At 40.3% G+C, this 21193-nt stretch overlaps 1 protein-coding gene across 3 annotated transcripts in view; it reads left to right on the forward strand.

Moving 5' to 3' along the window:
- The window catches only part of Dym (dymeclin), a 522785-nt gene that overhangs the window by 414763 nt on the left and 86829 nt on the right, over positions 1 to 21193 (forward strand). For all 3 annotated transcript variants that reach the window (XM_045142835.1, XM_045142833.1, XM_045142834.1), the window contains one exon: positions 16700 to 16813. In XM_045142835.1, coding sequence (XP_044998770.1) covers positions 16700 to 16813 — 114 coding nt within the window. The remainder of the gene's footprint in view (positions 1 to 16699; positions 16814 to 21193) is intronic.

The following is a 21193-nucleotide window of genomic DNA, read 5'->3' on the forward strand; positions in this document are numbered from 1 at the left end:
AGAACCAGAACCACACACAAAAAAATGGCAAAAATAAATACACACCTTTCAATAATATCTCTTAACATCAACGGCCTCAATGCCCCAACGAAAAGACATAGGTTTGCAGACTGGGTTAAAAAGCAGGATCCTACAATTTGTTGTCTCCGAGAAACTCACCTTTCTACAAAGGATAGACATTATCTTAGGGTGAAAGGTTGGAAGACGGTGTTTCAAGCAAATGGGCCTAGAAAACAAGCAGGGGTGGCTATCCTAATATCTGACAAGGTAGACTTCAGTCCAACGTTGGTCAAGAAAGATAAGGAAGGTCACTTTATATTGATTAAGGGCACACTCCAACAGGAGGACATTTCAATCCTAAACATATATGCACCTAACATGGGGGCTCCCAAATTCACCAAACAAACACTATTAGAACTAAGGTCACAGATAACACCAAACACAGTGGTGGTGGGTGACTTTAACACCCCACTCTCATCAATTGACAAGTCATCCTGGGAAAAAATAAACAGAAAGACATCTGAACTAAATGAGGTCATAGAAGGAATGGACCTAACAGATATATACAGGACATTTCATCCAAAGGCTGCAGAATATACATTCTTTTCAGCAGCACATGGAACATTCTCTAAAATAGACCATATATTAGGACACAAAGCAAATCTTAACAAATTCAGGAAAATTGAAATAATTCCTTGCATTCTATCTGACCACAATGGAATTAAACTACAAATCAGTAGCAAGAAAAACTATAGAGCATACACAAAGTCATGGAAACTAAACAATACACTACTAAATGATGAATGGGTCAATGAAGAAATCAAGAAGGAAATAAAAAAAATTTATAGAGACAAACAATAATGAGAACACAACATACCAAAATCTCTGGGATCAGTGAAGGCAGTTCTAAGAGGTAAATTTATAGCCTTAAGTGCCTATATTAAGAAATTAGAAAAGTCGCAAGGAAACGACCTAATGCTTCACCTTAAAGCCTTGGAAAAAGAAGAACAAGGCAACCAAAAATCAGTAGACGAGAAGAAATAACAAAGATTTGGGCAGAAATTAATGAAATAGAAACAACAACAACAACAACAAAAAAAAAAATCCAAAGAATTAATGAAACAAAGAGTTGGTTCTTTGAAAGGACAAACAAGATTGATAAACCCTTAGCAAATCTGACCAAAAGAAAGAGAGAAGAGACACAAGTTAATAAAATCAAAGATGAAAAAGGAAACATCACAACTGATTACAGAGAAATTCAAAAAATCATAAGGGGGCTGGAGAGATGGCTTAGCAGTTAAGCGCTTGCTGGTGAAGTCTAAGGACCCCAGTTAGAGGCTCGGTTCCCCAGATCCCACGTTAGCCAGATGCATAAGTGTGCACACGCGTCTGGAGTTCGTTTGCAGAGGCTGGAAGCCCTGGCTCACCCACTCTCTCTCTCTCCCTCTATCTTTCTTTCTCTGTGTGTCTGTCGCTCTCAAATAAATAAATAAATAAAAATACTTTTAAAAATATCATAGGGACATACTATAAAAGCATATACTCCACAAAGTATGAAAATCTGAATGAAATGGATGATTTCCTTGATTTATATGTCCTACCTAAATTAAATCAAAATGAGATTAATCACTTTAATAGACTTATAACAAATATGGAGAACTGAACAGTTAGCAATAATCACCCAACTAAAAAAAAGCCCAGGCCCAGACGGATTCACTGCTGAATTTTACCAGACCTTTAAGGAGGAGCTAACACCATTGCTTCTTAAGACTGTCCAGGAAATAGAAAAGGAAGGAATTCTAACAAACTCCTCCTATGAGGCCAGCATCACCCTGATACCAAAACCAGGCAAAGATAGAACAAAAAAAGAAAATTACAGACCAAACTTCCTCATGAACATAGATGCAAAAATTCTTAACAAAATATTGGCAAACAGAATACAAGAATATATCAAAAAGATCATTCACCCTGACCAAGTAGGCTTTATCCCAGAGATGCAGGGATGGTTCAATATACCCAAATCTATAAATGTAATACATTATAGAAATGGGTTGAAGGACAAAAATCACATGATCATCTCATTGGATGCAGAGAAAGCATTTGACAAAATCCAACAACACTTCTTGATAAAAGTCCTACAGAGACTGGGAATAGAAGGAACATATCTCAATATAATAAAAGCTATTTATGTCAAGCCTACAGCCAACATATTACTAAATGGGGAAAAACTGGAAGCTTTTCCACTAAAATCAGGAACAAGACAAGGGTGTCCCCTGTCCCCACTTTTATTTAATATAGTTTTGGAAGTCTTTGCCATAGCAATAAGGCAAGAGACACACATAAAAGGGATACAAATTGGAAAGGAAGAGATCAAGTTATCATTTGCAGATGACATGATACTATACATAAAGGACCCTAAAAACTCTGCTAGCAAACTGTTAGAGCTGATCAAAACCTACAGCCATGTAGCAGGATACAAAATAAATACACAGAAATCAGTAGCCTTCATATATGCTAACAACAAACACACAGAGGATGAAATCAGAGAATCACTCCCACTCACAATTGCATCAAAAATAAATAAATAAATAAAGTACTTTGGAATAAACCTAACCAAGGAAGTAAAGAATCTCTACAATGAGAACTTTAAAACATTCAAGCAAGAAATTGCAGAAGACACTAGAAAGTAGAGAAACATCCCTTGTTCCTGGATTGGAAGAATCAATATTGTGAAAATGGCAATCTTACCTAAAGCAATCTACACATTTAATGCAATCCCTATCTAAATTCCAAAGGCATTCTGCATGAAAATAGAAAAAACAAAAATTCATTTGGAATCACAAAAAAACCTCAAATACCTAGAATAATACTGAGCTTCAAAAATAAGGCTGGTGGTATCACCATACCTGATTTTAACCTATACTACAGAGCCATAGTAACAAAAACAGCATGGTACTGGCACAAAAACAGACATGTAGATCAGTGGACCAGAATAGAGGACCCAGATGTAAGTCCAGGTAGCTATAGCCCCTGATATTCGATAAAAATGCCAAAAATACTCATTGGAGAAAAGACAGCCTCTTCAGCAAATGGTGTTGGGAAAACTGGATATATATCTGCAGAAGGATGAAAATAAATTCTTCTCTCTCTCCATGCATAAGAATTAAGTCCAAATGGATTAAAGACCTTAACATCAGACATGAAACTCTGAAACTGCCAGAGGAAAAAGTAGGGGAAACCCTTTAACATATTGGTCTTGGCAAAGACTTTCTGAATACAACCCCAATTGCTCAGGCAATAAAACCACAGATTAATCACTGAGACCTCATGAAATTACAAAGATTTTGCACCACAAAGGACACAGTGAAAAAAGCAAATAGACAACCTACAGAATAGGAAAAAATCTTTGCCAGCTATATATCTGATAGAGGATTAATATCTAGGATATACAAAGAACTTAAAAAGTTACATAATAAGGAATCAAACAAGCCAATCAAAAAATGGGCTATGGAGCTAAATAGAGAGTTGTCAAAGGAAGAAATACGAATGGCATATAAGCATCTAAAAATATGTTCTACGTCACTCGTCATCAGGGAAATGCAGATGAAAACTACATTGAGATTCCCTCTCACTCCTGTCAGATTGGCCACCATCATGAAAACAAATGATCATAAATGTTGGCGGGGATGTGGAAAAAGAGGAACCCTTCTACACTGCTGGTAGGAATGCAATCTGGTCCAGCCATTATGGAAAACAGTGTGGAGGTTCCTAAAACAGCTAGAGATGATCTACCATATAACCCAGCTATAGCACTCCTAGGCATATATCCTAAGGACTCATCTCATTTCCTTAGAAGTACGTGCTCAACCATGTTTATTGCTGCTCAATTTATAATAGCTGGGAAATGGAACCAGCCTAGATGTCCCTCAACAGATGAGTGGATAATGAAGATGTGGCACATTTATACAATGGAGTTCTACTCAGCGGTAAAGAAAAATGAAGTTATGAAATTTGCAGAAAAATGGATGGACCTGGAAAGGATTATACTAAGTGAGGTAACCCAGACCCAGAAAGCCAAGGGCCACATGTTCTCTCTCATATGTGGATCCTAGCTACAGATGACTGGGTTTCTGTGTGAGAATGAAAATACTTAGTAGCAGAGGCCAGTAAGTTAAAAAGGAGTTATAAAGGGAAGAGAAAGGAAGAGAGGAGGGTACTTAATAGGTTGATATTGTATATATGTAAGTACAGTGATTGTGATGAGGAGGTAATATGATGGAGAATGGAATTTCAAAGGCGAAAGTGTGGGGGCAAGGAGGGAATTAACATGGGATATTTTTTATAATCATGGAAAATGCTAATAAAAATTAAAAGAAAAAAATAAAAAACAAGAAGGGGCTGAAATGATAGCTCTGCAGTTGCGACGCTTTCTTGCATAACCTGATAGCGTGGGTTTGATTCCCCAGTACACCTGTAAAGCCAGATGCACAAAGTGGCCCAAGTGTCTGGAGTTCTATTAAAGTGATACCCATTCTTTCCCCCTCCTTCCCTCTTCCCCCTCCCTCACCCTCCCTCCCTCCCCCTGTCTCTCTCTCTCTCTCTCTCTCTCTCTCTCTCTCTCTCTCTCTCTCTCTCTCTCCTTCTTTCTCCCTATCTCTCTCTGTAAATACATAAAGTTTAAAAATAAAGAAAACACAAATCAGAGAGCCAGAGGCCCCCAGCACCTCATCACTGAAGCAGACCAAAAATGAACCCAACATGGCTCAAAAATTCTGTGGAAATGGGGCCAGAAAGTTTGTCAGAGCCACGTGTTGGGTCATGATATGCAGAAACATTTCTCCTACCCATAACTGAGGGCTAACTCCACAATGCATGACCCATATACCTCAACAAGGAGGGACCAAGGGGAGGGGTAAGTCACGGATGAGCCTAATAATGGTACCAAACTGACTGTATTTGCTGAATACAAAACTAATTAATAAAAAATACATAAAATAAAGAAAACATATTTTCAGTAAAATACAGAACCAGACTCAATGATAATTCAGATGTTGGAATTGTTAGCCAGAGGTTAAAAAAAATGAACAAATTGAATCTGACCATATATCAAAAGAATAGTTTATATCATAATCAACTGGCATTTGTCCCAGAAGTAAAGGCTGGTTCAACATTTTTTAAATGGTTGAGGCTTATGTCTTTCTGATCCCATTTACTGTCTATTGGACAGAGATTGTATTAGCTTCATAGAACTACTGGGAGAATTAACCTAACAGTATATAGGAGCATGTGGTCCATAATAAACATTTGGTAGATACTATTTCCTTCTTTGTGTATAAATTTTACTTCCCAGTAGAAGTGGTTAACTTTTTCTAAAATAGTGGGTTTTTTTTTTTTTCAAGGTAGGGAGGGTCTTGCTCTAGCCCAGAACTGACCTGGAGTTTATCATGTAGTCTCAGGATGGCCTCAAACTCAGGGTGATCCTCCTACCTCTGCCTCCCGAGGACTGGGATTGAAATCATGTGCCACCATGCCCAGCTTGAAATAGTGATGTTTTGAATACAAAAGCATAGAATGTGAACTTTCTTTTAAAGTTCAATGAGAGGCTGCTTTGTTTCCCAAAAAAAAGCATAAAGAAAGAAATTTAGTTAGAGCAGGGTATGTTGGCTCACACTTTAATCCTCAGGAGGCCTAGAGGTAGGAAGATCATCATGAGTTCAAGGCCACCCTGTGACCACATATGAATTACAATGTGAATTCCAGGTCATCCTGGGCTAGAGCAAGTACCAACCTTGGAAAAAGAAGAAATTTACTTAGAATTAGACCCTCATGCTTGCCCTGCTATTCTCCTGGTAGAATGGGAATTTCTTCATGTCTTAGAGGCAAGCCAGCATAGACTTCAGAGTGAACCAAACAGGACTGTCGTCATTGCTGTCCCTTGGTGATGGTACTCATCGTGGTTTTGCTGGTTTGTTGTCTCTGAGTGTATGAAGACTGTGTTGTACTCCGCTTTTATTATAGTTGTTTTGTTAACTCAGTCTGACAGCGATCCACAGGTTGCACTAACAATCCATTGGAACATAAAAAGGTTATGTTAGGCTTTCATTTGTCTAAAAATAAAGAAATTTATTTTAGTGATGGTATTGACAGTGACAGCATGCCAGGACCAGATATAGAACTCCCAGTGCCCTGAGGAAAGAAAAAGGAGTGTGTAGGGCGTGGCACATGTGCACCTCCCATGCCATTCCTTTCCTGTCTATTGTATAATGGTGCTCTGGTGTCTGTGGATGAAGCTCAGTAATTGAGCTCCTGCCTAGCATGTGCAGGCCTGTACACACTGTAGTGGGCACTTCTTATCCCACACGCAAATGGCCAAGAGGGAGGCCAAGACACAGAATTCTTTAGAAGGACAGCTAGTCTGGCAATGGAGCACTGAACTAGAGGTCCTCCATGGCAAACAAGAACCAACACCTGAAGATTGTCCTCTGACCTCCACATGCATACACCGTGGCACATCTGTGCCCACACACATGTACTCACACACTGAAAAGAAGGAAAGAATTATGGTAGTCAGTTATCTATATTATTTCCAGTAATATTTTAATGAGTACAAAAAATATTCTGTGTTGGGCATGGTGGAACATGCCTTTGATCCCAACACTTGGGAGGCAGAGGTAGGAGGATCACCATGAGTTCGAGGCCACTCTGAGACTACATAGTACATTCCAAGTCAGCTTGGGCTAGAATGAAACCCTCCCTTGGAAACCTACACACATACACACAGTATTATTAGGTCAGTCTTTTTAAGATCTAGTTCATTTTGTCTTTATTTCATTCTTTTAAATTTCCTTTTATGTACATTTTATGATATATAAAGCATTAATGCTCTGGCATAGTGCATAACTTATAAATAAATAGAACATATGTTACAAGTACATGTTTTTAGCTTGTATTCAGTCAGAAAGATTTGAAGACCGCTGGTCTGGATTACTCCTGATTATCAAAAGCACCTGGAGAGGCTGTTGTAGGACAGGGATGTCCATCCTTTTGGCATTGAGACATTTTATTGCCATCAGCAAATGTGTTGGATAGCATTCCTAGTTATGCTAGGCCACACACAGCCCATAGGCTTCAAGTTAGACACACCTGCTACAGGAAACTTCCAGTGAGGCCCCAGATAACCCTTGAATGATGGCCATATTGGAGAGCTACTCCTATCTACTTATCAGTGCTATAAGCTGACCATCATCCAGTAGCAAAATATAACCTTGAGGAAATAATTTTTTAATTTGTAAGTATTTGTGTGCTGTTATTTTTTTCATTTCTTAGAATATAGTTTTAATAGATGTATTCAAAAGAAGAGAATTTTGCATAAATATTAGGTTGGATCATAAGAAATTAGCAATATTTAATCATTCATGAGAAGCTGTTTAACATCTGTAAAGAGGGATCAGGGGAGATGGCCCAACACTTGCTTGCAAAGGCTGCTAGCCAGGTTTAATTCCCCAGTGCCCATGTAAAAACAGATAGGCGTTCATTTGCAGCAGGAAGAGACCTAGCGTACCCATACAAATAAATAACAAAATCTATGATGAGATTTATAGAAAATGAAGTATTTTATTCGTTTATTTATTTATTTATTTGAGAGCGACAGAGAGAGAAGGAGGCAGATAGATAGATAGAGAATGGGCACGCCAGGGCTTCTAGCCACTGCAAAGGAACTCCAGACATATGTGCCCCTTGTACATCTGGCTGACATGGATCCTGGGGAATCGAGCCTTGAACTGGGGTCCTTAGGCCTGACAAGCAAGCACTTAACCGCTAAGACATCTCTCCAGCCTGAAAAGGAAGTATTTATTTTGTATCTTTTTATATTTTAAAATGAGATTTTAATGTACCTGTTATAGTCCATTTTCTATTTGTGATAATGTCTTTCTTCATTATTCACAGTATTATAAAATTCAGTTTATGTACCTGCTGTGTCTAAACACTGTGAATCCCAAAAGAAGCCTAAACCTGAATTGGGAAAATAAGATCCATAGCATGTACAGAAATCCCAATGTGTGTGGACTAAACGGCTTGCGAAGGAGCTGTAGTAGCTGTCAGCTGCCTTTGTGGTCACTCTGCCTTTGTTAGGAGTCATACGTGTACTTGATAATGATCCTGGCTCCAGTGGAATGTCTTATCTTCCCAGAGCAATGGATTTCTGTGGCATTTATATAATATGTTGTACTTTCAACTAGAAGAGTTAAGAGAAAAGTTGGTACTTGTCAATAATTAATATATAGGAGAATAACTTAAAAGAAAACATTTACATGTTTTCAGAAAATTTTGTAAACCAGAAGTTGTGGTGCACACCTTTAATCCCAGCACTCGGGAGGCAGAGGTAGGAAAATTGCCATGAGTTTGAGGCTACCCTGAGACTACATAGCAAATTCCAGGTCAGTCTGGGCTAGAATGAAACCCTACCTAATAAGTAAATAAATAAATAATTGTAACCTAATGTATTGTATTTTGTGCATAAAACAAAAACCATATGGAAAACAATAAGAAACCAAATTTCTATATTTTTGCATGCCAGCCATTGAATAAAAGGGGCCAGAGTCATTTTGATTTGTTAACCTTGTGATTAAAAAAAATGATTTACGGACTTCCGGTTAAGATGGCGGCGTAGGTACCACGCCAAAGCAGCCTAGGGGGAAAAAAGACCAAAAAAACTCATCAAAATGCACACTTTTACTAAAAAGTGAGGTGTATAGGAAATTGAGGTGGCAGCGGAGAAGTAGAAGAGTTATAGAGCATCCAGAGCCTGCACAGGCGGAAAAGCGGCTCCGGCAGCTCGGCCAACCGCGCACCCGCGGTGCAGCAGAAAGCCGCCAGACTCTCGGCTCGAGCCGCAGGAAAAGCCAGGTGCGGGATTTTCCCCTCACACCGTGCTCTCCGCAACTCGGGAAACGTGAGGGGAGAGCAGCAGCGAGCAGCGGAGGAGAAGACCGCGAGGTAGAAGAACACGTGGAGCAGTGAGAGATCCAGAGCAGCCACTGTTCCCTCCCCTCCCCCAACGCCTGAACCCAGCTCCAGCGAACACAGCAGCGGCCCGGGACCCGGCCACGCCAACTTGGGCTGACAGCGGGACCCAAGCAGGAGCAGAGTTCGGCAGCAACTTCAGCGGCTCCAGCACCGGTACCAGCAGCCCCAGCAGCAGCGGACCCAGGAGCGGCAGCGGCGGCAGATCCCGCAGCAGAGGCTTCTGGGGGAGCAGCGGCGCTGGACACGGCAGCGGCAGCTTCAGCAGCGGTGGTGGCTCCGGTGGTGGCAGCTACGGCAGCAGCAGAGGCAGCAGCAGCGACTCGGTTTGCCCCGTAGGAAAAGCAAGTGCCCAGCTCCAGAAATCAGAACAGTAGCCCGACGACCCAGACAGCAACTTGACTAAGACCAAAATCACCCAAGGTAACTAGGATTGCACCAGGGAAGGGTCTCACTTGGTCACAAGCTGACTTGGATCCCTCAACAGACCAGAAATCTAAACCTCTTTGTTGATAGAGGATCTGGTCATTATAATAACTACCCTTGCATACATACTCGGGGCTGTTTTTGATTGAATGTGTACAGTGTTTAGTTAAATTTTAGAATCTACCTGTATTTTATTCCACTCAGCCTGCTTGGATACTCCTAAAGCAGGGAAACTCAACCCCTAAGAACATCTTTGTAGATACTCTGAGAGTCTTAAGAGCCACACCTAATACCTTAAGGTCCTACCCTGAAAATATATTACATCAAATCAATTGATACAGCTAAGAATACACAGCTAGCTAGAAAATCCAAGCATTAACTTAATCCAAGATGCAAAAATATATACATTATAACACAAGAAACACTAAAAAGCAAGACGATATAAATCCACCTAAAAGTATTAATGCATCAGAAATGTCCTCCTGTGAGAAAGAGTTAGAGGAAATGCCTGAGAAGGAGTTCAAAAGAATAATTATAAATATGTTCAAAGAGGTCAAAGAACACATGAAAACAATCAAAGAAGAAATCAAAGAGGAAATCAAAGGAATCAAAGAGGAGGCAGGACACCAATTTAATGAAATAAAGAAGGCAATGCAAGACATAAAAAGGGAAATAGAAATAATAAAAAAAAAAACCAGTCAGAATTACTAGCAATGAAGAACACAGTTAATGAAATAAAAAAGTCTGTAGAAAATCTCACCAGTAGGATGGATGAGGGAGAGGACAGAATATCTAAGCTAGAAGACCAGGTGGCAGACCTAATGCAGTCCAACAAAGATAAAGACAAACTTATAGAAAAGTATGATTGGGAATCTCAAGATATTCGGGACACTATGAAAAGATCCAATATAAGAATTAAGGGCATAGTAGAAGGAGAAGAACTCCACTCCAGAGGCATAGTAGGCATCTTCAACAAAATCATAGAGGAAAATTTCCCCCAAATTGGGAAAGAGGTGCCAATACAGATACAGGAAGCCTTTAGAACCCCAGCCAGACAAAACCCAGAAAGAACCTCTCCTCGCCATATTATAATCAAACTTCCAAACACACAAACCAAAGAAAAAATATTGAAAGCATTTAGAGAGAAAAATCAAGTTACCTTCAAAAGCAAGCCCATCAGGATTACAGCAGATTATTCAACACAAACTTTTAAAGCCAGAAGGGCTTGGAGTGATATATTCCAAGTTCTGAAAGATAACAACTGTCAACCAAGGTTACTTTATCCTGCAAAGTTATCCATTCAAATAGATGGAGAAATAAAGACATTCCATGACAAAAGCAGGCTAAAGGAGTATTTGAAGACAAAACCAGCCCTACAGAAAATACTTGATAGAATCCTCCATGCTGAAGAAAAGGAAAAGCACACATATAAGGAACCTAGAAAAAACAAGCAATACTCAAATACCAGTTAACAGAAGAGAGCACAGGTAGAACCAGTAACACACACACACACACACACAAAAATGGCAAACATAAATACACACCTTTCAATAATATCTCTTAATATCAACGGTCTCAATGCCCCAACGAAAAGACATAGATTTGCAGACTGGGTTAAAAAGCAGGATCCTACAATTTGTTGTCTCCAACAAACTCACCTTTCTACAAAGGATAGACAGTATCTTAGGGTGAAAGGTTGGAAGACGGTGTTTCAAGCAAATGGGCCTAGAAAACAAGCAGGGGTTGCTATCCTAATATCAGACAGGGTAGACTTTAGTCCGACGTTAGTCAAGAGAGATAAGGAAGGTCACTTTATATTGATTAAGGGCACACTCCAACAGGAGGACATTTCAATCCTAAACATATATGCACCTAACATGGGGGCTCCCAAATTCGTCAAACAAACACTATTAGAACTAAGGTCACAGATAACACCAAACACAGTGGTGGTGGGTGACTTTAACACCCCACTCTCATCAATTGACAGGTCATCCAGGGAAAGAATAAACAGAGAGGCATCTGGACTAAATGAGGTCATAGAAGGAATGGACTTAACAGATATATACAGGACATTTCATCCAAAGGCTGCAGAATATACATTCTTTTCAGCAGCACATGGAACATTCTCTAAAATAGACCATATATTAGGACACAAAGCAAATCTTAACAAATTCAGGAAAATTGAAATAATTCCTTGCATTCTATCTGACCACAATGGAATTAAACTACAAATCAGTAGCAAGAAAGGCTATAGAGCATACACAAAATCATGGAAACTAAACAATACACTACTAAATGATGAGTGGGTCAATGAAGAAATCAAAAAGGAAATCAAAAAATTTATAGAGTCAAATGATAATGAGAACACAACATACCAAAATCTCTGGGACACAATGAAGGCAGTTCTAAGAGGTAAATTTATAGCCTTAAGTGCCTATATTAAGAAATTAGAAAGGTTGCAAGTAAATGACCTAATGCTTCGCCTTAAAGCCTTGGAAAAAGAAGAACAAGGCAAACCAAAAATTAGTAGACGGGAAGAAATAATAAAGATTAGGGCAGAAATTAATGAGATAGAAACAAAAAGAACAATCCAAAGAATTAATGAAACAAAGAGTTGGTTCTTTGAAAGGATAAACAAGATTGATAAACCCTTAGCAAATCTGACCAAAAGAAAGAGAGAAGAGACACAAATTAATAAAATCAGAGATGAACAAGGTAACCTCACAACAGATTCCAGAGAAATTCAAAAAATCATAGGGACATACTATAAAAGCATATACTCCACAAAGTATGAAAATCTGAAAGAAATGGATGATTTCCTTGATCTATATGACCTACCTAAATTAAATCAAAATGAGATTAATCACTTAAATAGACCTATAACAAACATGGAGATCCAAACAGTTATCAATAATCTCCCAACTAAAAAAAGCCCAGGCCCGGATGGATTCACTGCTGAATTTTACCAGACTTTTAAGGAAGAGCTAACACCATTGCTTCTTAAGCTTTTCCAGGAAATAGAAAAAGAAGGAATTCTACCAAACTCCTTCTATGAGGCCAGCATCACCCTGATACCAAAACCAGGCAAAGATAGAATAAAAAAAATGAAATTACAGACCAATCTCCCACATGAACATAGATGCAAAAATTCTCAACAAAATATTGGCAAACAGAATACAAGAGTATATCAAAAAGATCATTCACCCTGACCAAGTAGGCTTTATCCCAGAGATGCAGGGATGGTTCAACATACGCAAATCTATAAATGTAATACATTACATAATGGGTTGAAGGACAAAAATCACATGATCATCTCATTAGATGCAGAGAAAGCATTTGACAAAATCCAACATCCCTTCATGATAAAAGTCCTACAGAGACTGGGAATAGAAGGAACATATCTCAATATAATAAAGACTATTTATGACAAGCCTACAACCAACATATTACTAAATGGGGAAAAACTGGAAGCTTTTCCACTAAAATCAGGAACAAGACAAGGGTGTCCAATGTCCCCACTTCTATTTAATATAGTTTTGGAAGTCTTGGCCATAGCAATAAGGCAAGAGACACACATAAAAGGGATACAGATTGGAAAGGAAGAAATCAAGTTATCATTATTTGCAGTTGACATGATTCTATACATAAAGGACCCTAAAGAGTCTACTAGCAAGCTGTTAGAGCTGATCAAAACCTACAGCAATGTAGCAGGATACAAAATAAATACACAGAAATCAGTAGCCTTCATATTTGCTAACAACAAACACACAGAGGATGAAATCAGAGAATCATTCCCATTCACAATTGCATCAAAAAAAATAAAATATCTTGGAATAAACCTAACCAAGGAAGTAAAGAATCTATACAATGAGAACTTTAAAACACTCAAGCGAGAAATTGCAGAAGACACTAGAAAGTGGAGAAACATCCCTTGTTCCTGGATTGGAAGAATCAATATCGTGAAAATGGCAATCTTACCTAAAGCATTCTACACATTTAATGCAATCCCTATCAAAATTCCAAAGGCTTTCTTCATGGAAATAGAAAAAACAATCCAAAAATTCATTTGGAATCACAAAAAACCTCGAATATCTAAAATAATACTAAGCAACAAAAAAGAGGCTGGTGGTATCACCATACCTGATTTTACCCTATACTACAGAGCCATAGTAACAAAAACAGCATGGTTCTGGCACAAAAACAGACATGTAGATCAGTGGAACAGAATAGAGGACCCAGATGTAAGCCCAAGTAGCTATAGCCACCTGATATTCGATAAAAATGCCAAAAATACTTATTGGAGAAGAGACAGCCTCTTCAGCAAATGGTGTTTTGAAAACTGGATAAATATCTGCAGAAGGATGAAAATAGATTCTTCTCTCTCACCATGCACAAGAATTAAGTCCAAATGGATTAAAGACCTTAACATCAGACCGGAAACTTTGAAACTGCTAGAGGAAAAAGTAGGGGAATCCCTTCAACATATTGGTCTTGGCAAAGACTTTCTGAATACAACCCCAATTGCTCAGGCAATAAAACCACAGATTAACCACTGGGACCTAATGAAATTACAAAGATTTTGCACCACAAAGGACACAGTGAAAAAAGCAAAGAGGCAACCTACAGAATCGGAAAAAATCTTCGCCAGCTATATATTTGATAGAGGATTAATATCTAGGATATACAAAGAACTCAAAAAGTTAAATAATAAGGAATCAAACAAGCCAATCAAAAAATGGGCTATGGAGCTAAATAGAGAGTTCTCAAAGGAAGAAATACGAATGGCATATAAGCATCTAAAAAATGTTCTACGGCACTAGTCATCAGGGAAATGCAGATTAAAACTACATTGAGATTCCATCTTACTCCTGTCAGATTGGCCACCATCATGAAAACAAATGATCATAAATGTTGGAGGGGATGTGGAAAAAGAGGAACCCTTCTGCACTGCTGGTGGGAATGCAATCTGGTCTAGCCATTGTGGAAAACAGTGTTGAGGTTCCTAAAGCAGCTAGAGATTGATCTACCATATGACCCAGCTATAGCGCTCCTAGGCATATATCCAAAGGTCTCATCTCATTTCCTTAGAAGTACATGCTCAACCATGTTTATTGCTGCTCAATTTATAATAGCTGGGAAATGGAACCAGCCTAGATGTCCCTCAACTGATGAGTGGATAATGAAGATGTGGTATATTTATACAATGGAGTTCTACTCAGCGGTGAAGAAAAATGAAGTTATGAAATTTGCAGAAAAATGGATGGACCTGGAAAGTATTATACTAAGTGAGGTAACCCAGGCCCAGAAAGCCAAGGGCCACATGTTCTCTCTCATATGTGGATCCTAGCTACAGATGACTGGGCTTCTGCGTGAGAATGAAAATACTTAGTAGCAGAGGCCAGTAAGTTGAAAAGGAGACATAAAGGGTGGAGAAAGGAAGGGAGGAGGCTACTTAATAGGTTGATACTGTATATATGTAATTACAATGATTGTAATGGGGAGGTAATATGATGGAGAATGGAATTTCAAACGGGAAAGTGTGGTGGTGGGGAGGGAGGGAATTACCATGGGATATATTTTATAATCATGGAAAATGTTAATAAAAATTAAAAAAAAAATGATTTGCTAAAACCTGGCATTCTGAGGCTAAGGTGATGGCTCGTTTTGGTAAAGCACTTACCGCACAAACATGAGGGCCTAAGTTCAGGTCTCCAGTTCCCACGTAAATTCTGAGTGTAGTGGTGCATGCCTGCAATCCAGCATTCAGAGGTGGGTCCCGGGGCTAGCTAGACTGCCAAGGCAGCAAGCCCTGGGTTCAGTCAGAGACTGTCCCACCAATAATAAGGTCAAGAGAGATTGAGGAAGGTAATCAGTGACTCCTGGCCCCCATATACACGTGCATGTGAGTCCACAAATGAACACATTTACAAATGCATGCACACATCATACCCATCACACATAAAAATGGCATTCTTTGGGGTTTATTATATTTGAGTCTTTGTGTCTGGCTGAATAGCTTATTTTAGCATTGGGCTGCTTAGAATTGAACTTAAGGCCTCATACATGCTCTGCCACTGAGCTGTCAGTCTTTCAGTCCACTTTAAGTCTTTAGTTACAAACTAAAGTGTGATCCTGAATGATGCCATTATCTTGCTACATAGCTCAAGCTCTGCTTAACATGAAACAAAAGCAGTGACAGCTCACTGTGGCCTATCCCTTGTGACCAGGTAAAGATGGTGTAGGTAAATTACTTTCAAAGATTATCCTCAAATATGTTAGCCATTGACTTAAAATTCTTTTCCTATTACTTTTTTGGCTTAGTGTGGTGGCTCATGCCTTTAACCCCAGCATTTGGGAGGCAGAGGTGGGAGGATTGCCGTGAGTTCAAGGCTACCCTGAGAATTCCAGGTTAGTCTGGGCAAAAGAAAGACCCTACCTCGGGGGGGGGGGGGGGGAGAGTTTTTTGAGGCTTTCTTTAAGGTCAAAACTGATAAGGTTAGGGTCTTGCCTTCTGCTACAGGCCATTCTAGATGAGGCATAAGAACAAGATGGGCAGCACAGGGAAGGGCAGAAGTCAGGAAGCTGCCTCATGCTCAAGATGCATATGCGCCACCCTGAATATGCAGGGCTGGCCCACATCTGGCCATGAATTCCTATAAAGAGGACTGCATTTAGGAAAGCAGGTAGTCAAAGCCAGGTCCCACTAGAGGTAGAACTTGATGGTTTGGCCAAGTGAGAAAGGCTCCTTACTGAAAACACCATTCATACAACTGCTTGTTAAAAAAATAAGTCTGGAGCTGTGTGGTAACACATGCCTGTAATCCCAGCTACTTGGGAAGCTGAGGTGGAGGGGGATGTTGTAAGTGCAAGACTATAGTGTCTCAAAAATACTAACTGAGGGCTGGAGAGATGGCTTAGCAGTTAAACGCTTGCCTGTGAAGCCTAAAGACTATAGTGAGACCAGTGTCTCAAAAATACTAACAGAGGGCTGGAGAGATGGCTTAGCAGTTAAGCGCTTGCCTGTGAAGCCTAAGGACCCCAGTTTGAGGCTCGGTTTCCTAGGTCCCACATTAGGCAGATGCTCAAGGGGGCGCACACATCTGGAGTTCGTTTGCAGAGGCTGGAAGCCCTGGCGCACCCATTCCCTCTCTCTCCCTGTATCTGTCTTTCTTTCTGTGTCTATCGCTCTCAAATAAATAAATAATTAATTTTAAAAAAATACTAACAGAAAGTAACTCTCTCATTATAGGTGATCACCTTCTTTATCTCGAGGCTGCAGCAGGATGGAGCTGAGCTGTCAGTAGAACGGGTTTTGGAAATCATTAAACAAGGAGTTGTTGCACTGCCCAAAGACAGACTAAAGGTAACATGGCTTAAAGAACTTTGCTGATCACTAAAATCAGTGTTTAGTAGGCTCTACTCAGAATTGTATCACTAACCCTGTTCTCATGCTAGAATGGCTGTGTTATCTCTATTCTCTACCTAACACTGCAGTGCAGGGCTCTCCAGCTTTTCAAAAGAAGGGCTAATACTTCAAATCGTCACGTAGCCTGTGAGTACCCCCTGCATATTCCATGAATGATCCATACTGTGAACAAAAAGGTGCACTATTTTGTTAGCTCATTAGTACAAATTTAGCTGTGCGAGGGCCGGGAGCAGTGGTGATGATAACTACTAATGCTTACCATTTCCTCAGAGCCATACAAGGTTCTCAATAGCTAATACATGTCAATGCATTGACAGCCATTTAAAAATAAGTCATATTGCGCCTTTAATCCCAGCACTCAGGAGGCAGAAGTAGAAGGATCACTGTGAGTTCAAGGCGAGCCTGAGTGTACCCAATGAATTCCAGGTCAGCCTGGGCTAGGGGAGACCTTACCTTAAAAATAAAATAAAGCAATTAAGATGATAAATAAAATATAAAATAAGTGAAATTTTTAAAAGAGGCATTGGCATCTGCAATTTGCAGATAAGGAAATCAATGTAGAAAGGTTAAATAAGTTACCCAAAGCTACACAGCTAGGAAATGGTATGGCTGCTGGATTCAGTCCCAGGAAGTCTCACTGCCGAGGCCTTGTTCACAGTCCCTTCTGCTCACTGTGTGCCTGACAATAGAGAACAGCAGTGGAGAGAGAAGCACTTCCTGGAAAAGTGCTGGGTTCAAGAAGATACTTGCATTTGGGTGGTAGGTATTCTCTTGGACAATTTTGCGATTTAAAATTCCTACTTCAAGACTGTCCCTTAGAGCTGACATGGTGGCTCAAACCTGTAATCCTGGCATTTTGGGAAGCCAAGGAAAAAGGATTGCTGTAATTTTGAGGTCAGCCTGGGCAACATTGTGATTTCCAGGCTAGCCGGGGCTATAGAGCAGTACATTGTCAAAATAAGCAAACAAACAAAGAAAAACAGGCCTAGATAGATGGCTCAGCAGTTTAAGGGGCTTGCTTGCAAAGCTTTCTGGGCCCAAATTTGATTCCCTAGTACCCACATAAAGCCAGATGCACAAAGTCTAAAGTTTATCTACAGTGGCAAGAAGCCCTGATGTGCTCAAATTCATTTCTCCCCTCCCTCTCTTCATTCTCTCTCTCCCTCCCCCCTCCCCCAATAAATAGGAAAAAAAATTAAGCTGGTTGTGGTGATTCATGCCTTTAATGACATCACTGGGGAGGCTGAGGTAGGAGGATCGTTGTGAGTTTGAAGCCAACTTGGACTACAGAGTGAGTTCTAGATCAGCTTAGGCTAAATAGAGTGAGACCCTGCTTCAAGAAAAAAAAAATCTGAAAAAAGAATAACAATCATAGAAAATGAAACGACATAAAGAGAACTGAGGGGTGCATTATAAAAGTTTCATTTTAATACTTGATTAAGTTTTTAGGTATAATTGTTGAAGAGTACCTTCTCTTACATGAATAACACAGGATACCATAGTGGAAGTTTGACCTTCTTGATGGGGTTTTATCACCACAAACTTCTGTTTTACAGTTACTGTTTGGGATCTGTGGGGTGGGGAGTGGTTTTTACACTATCATTGCTTAATGAAGTCATAAAAGATATTGTAGAAGACTTCTGGTTAAGATGGCGGCGTAGGTACCACGCCAAAGCAGCCTAGGGGGGAAAAAAGACCAAAAAAGCTCAGCAAAATACACACTTTTACTAAAAAGTGAGGTGTATAGGAAATTGAAGTGGCAGCGGAGAAGTAGAAGAGTTATAGAGCATCCAGAGCCTGCACAGGCAGGAAAAGCGGCTCCGGCAGCTCGGCCAACCGCGGCCGCGGTGCACCAGAAAGCCACCAGGCTCAGCTCCAGTCACAGGAAAAGCCAGGTGCCAGAGCTTCCCCTCACACCACGCTCTCCGCAACTCGGGAAACGTGAGGGGAGAGTGGCAATGAGCAGCGGAGGAGCAGACCGCGAGGTAGAAGAACACGTGGAGCAGCGAGAGAACCAGAGCAGCTGCGGCTCCCTTCCCTCCCCCACCGCCTGAGCCCAGCTCCAGCGAACAGAGCAGCGGCCCGGGACCCGGCCACGCCAACAGCGGGACCCAAGCAGGAGCAGAGTTCGGCAGCAACATCAGCGGCTCCAGCACCAATAACAGCGGCCCCAGTAGCAGCAGAACCAGGAGTGGCAGCAGCGGCAGACTCGGCAGCAGCACCTTCAGGGGGAGCAGCGGCAGTGGACACAGCAGCAGCAGCTTCAGCAGCAGTGGTGGCTCCAGCAGTGGCAGCTACAGCAGCAGCAGAGGCAGCAGCAGTGGTGGGTCCAGCAGCAACACCTTCAGCAGCAGTGGCTACAGCCCAGCAGGGGCAGCTTGAGCAGCAGCAGTTCCAGCAGCAGGGGTGCTGATCTGCAGGGCCACACTTGCCAGGCTCGGTTGGCCCCACAGGAAAAGCAAGTGCCCTGCTCCAGAAATCAGAACAGCAGCCCGACGACCCAGGCAGCAACTTGACTGAGACCAAAATCATCCAAGGTAACTGGGATTGCACCAGGGAAGGGTCTCACTTGGTCGCAAGCTGACTTGGATCCCTCAACAGACCAGAAATCTTAACCTTTTTGTTGATAGAGGATCTGGTCGTTATAATAACTACTCTTGCATACATACTCGGGGCTGTTTTTGATTGAATGTGTAGTGTTTAGTTAAATTTTAGAATCTACCTGTATTTTATTCCACTCAGCCTGCTTGAATACTCCTATAGCAGGGAAACTCAACCCCTAAGAACATCTTTGTAGATACTCTGAGAGTCTTAAGAGCCACACCTAACACCTTAAGGTTCTACCCTGAAAATATATTACATCAAATCAATTGATACAGCTAAGGATACACAGCTAGCTAGAAAATCCAAGCATTAACTTAATCCAAGATGCAAAAATATATACATTATAACACAAGAAACACTAAAAAGCAAGACGATATAAATCCACCTAAAAGTATTAATGCATCAGAAATGTCCTCCAGTGAGAAAGAGTTAGAGGAAATGCCTGAGAAAGAGTTCAAAAGAATAATTATAAATATGTTCAAAGAGGTCAAGGAACACAGGAAAACAATCAAAGAAGAAATCAAAGAGGAAATCAAAGGAATCAAAGAAGCTGCAGGACACCAATTTAATGAAATAAAGAAGGCAATACAAGACATAAATAAGGAAATAGAAATAATAAAGAAAAACCAGTCAGAATTACTAGCAATGAAGAACACAGTTAATGAAATAAAAAAGTCTGTAGAAAATCTCACCAGTAGGATGGATGAGGGAGAGGACAGAATATCTAAGCTAGAAGACCAGGTGGCAGACCTAATACAGTCCAACAAAGATAAAGACAAACTTATAGAAAAGTATGAGTGGGAATTTCAAGATATTCGGGACACTATGAAAAGATCCAATGTAAGAATTCAGGGCATAGTAGAAGGAGAAGAACTCCAATCCAAAGGCATAGTAGGCGTCTTCAACAAAATCATAGAAGAAAATTTCCCCCAAATTGGGAAAGAGTTGCCAATGCAGATACAGGAAGCCTTTAGAACCCCAGCCAGACAAAACCCAGAAAGAACCTCTCCTCGCCATATTATAATCAAACTTCCAAACACACACACCAAAGAATAAATATTGAAAGCAGTTAGAGAGAAAAATCAAGTTACCTACAAAAGCAAGCCCATCAGGATTACAGCAGATTATTCAACACAAACTTTTAAAGCCAGAAGGGCTTGGAGTGATATATTCCAAGTTCTGAAAGATAACAACTGTCAACCAAGGTTACTTTATCCTGCAAAGTTATCCATTCAAATAGATGGAGAAATAAAGACATTCCATGACAAAAGCAGGTTAAAGGAGTATTTGAGACACAACCAGCCCTACAGAAAATACTTGATAGAATCCTCCATGCTGAAGAAAAGGAAAAGCACACATATAAGGAACCTAGAAAAAACAAGCAATACTCAAATACTTGTTAACAGAAGAGAGTACAGGTAGAACCAGAAACACACACACACAAAAATATGGCAAACATAAATACACACCTTTCAATAATATCTCTTAATATCAACGGCCTCAATGCCCCAACGAAAAGACATAGATTTGCAGACTGGGTTAAAAAGCAGGATCCTACAATTTGTTGTCTCCAACAAACTCACCTTTCTACAAAGGATAGACAGTATCTTAGGGTGAAAGGTTGGAAGACGGTGTTTCAAGCAAATGGGCCTAGAAAACAAGCAGGGGTGGCTATCCTAATATCAGACAGGGTAGACTTTAGTCCGACGTTAG

The sequence above is a fragment of the Jaculus jaculus genome, chromosome 2, assembly GCF_020740685.1.
Source record: "Jaculus jaculus isolate mJacJac1 chromosome 2, mJacJac1.mat.Y.cur, whole genome shotgun sequence".
Classification (NCBI taxonomy): Eukaryota; Metazoa; Chordata; class Mammalia; order Rodentia; family Dipodidae; genus Jaculus; species Jaculus jaculus.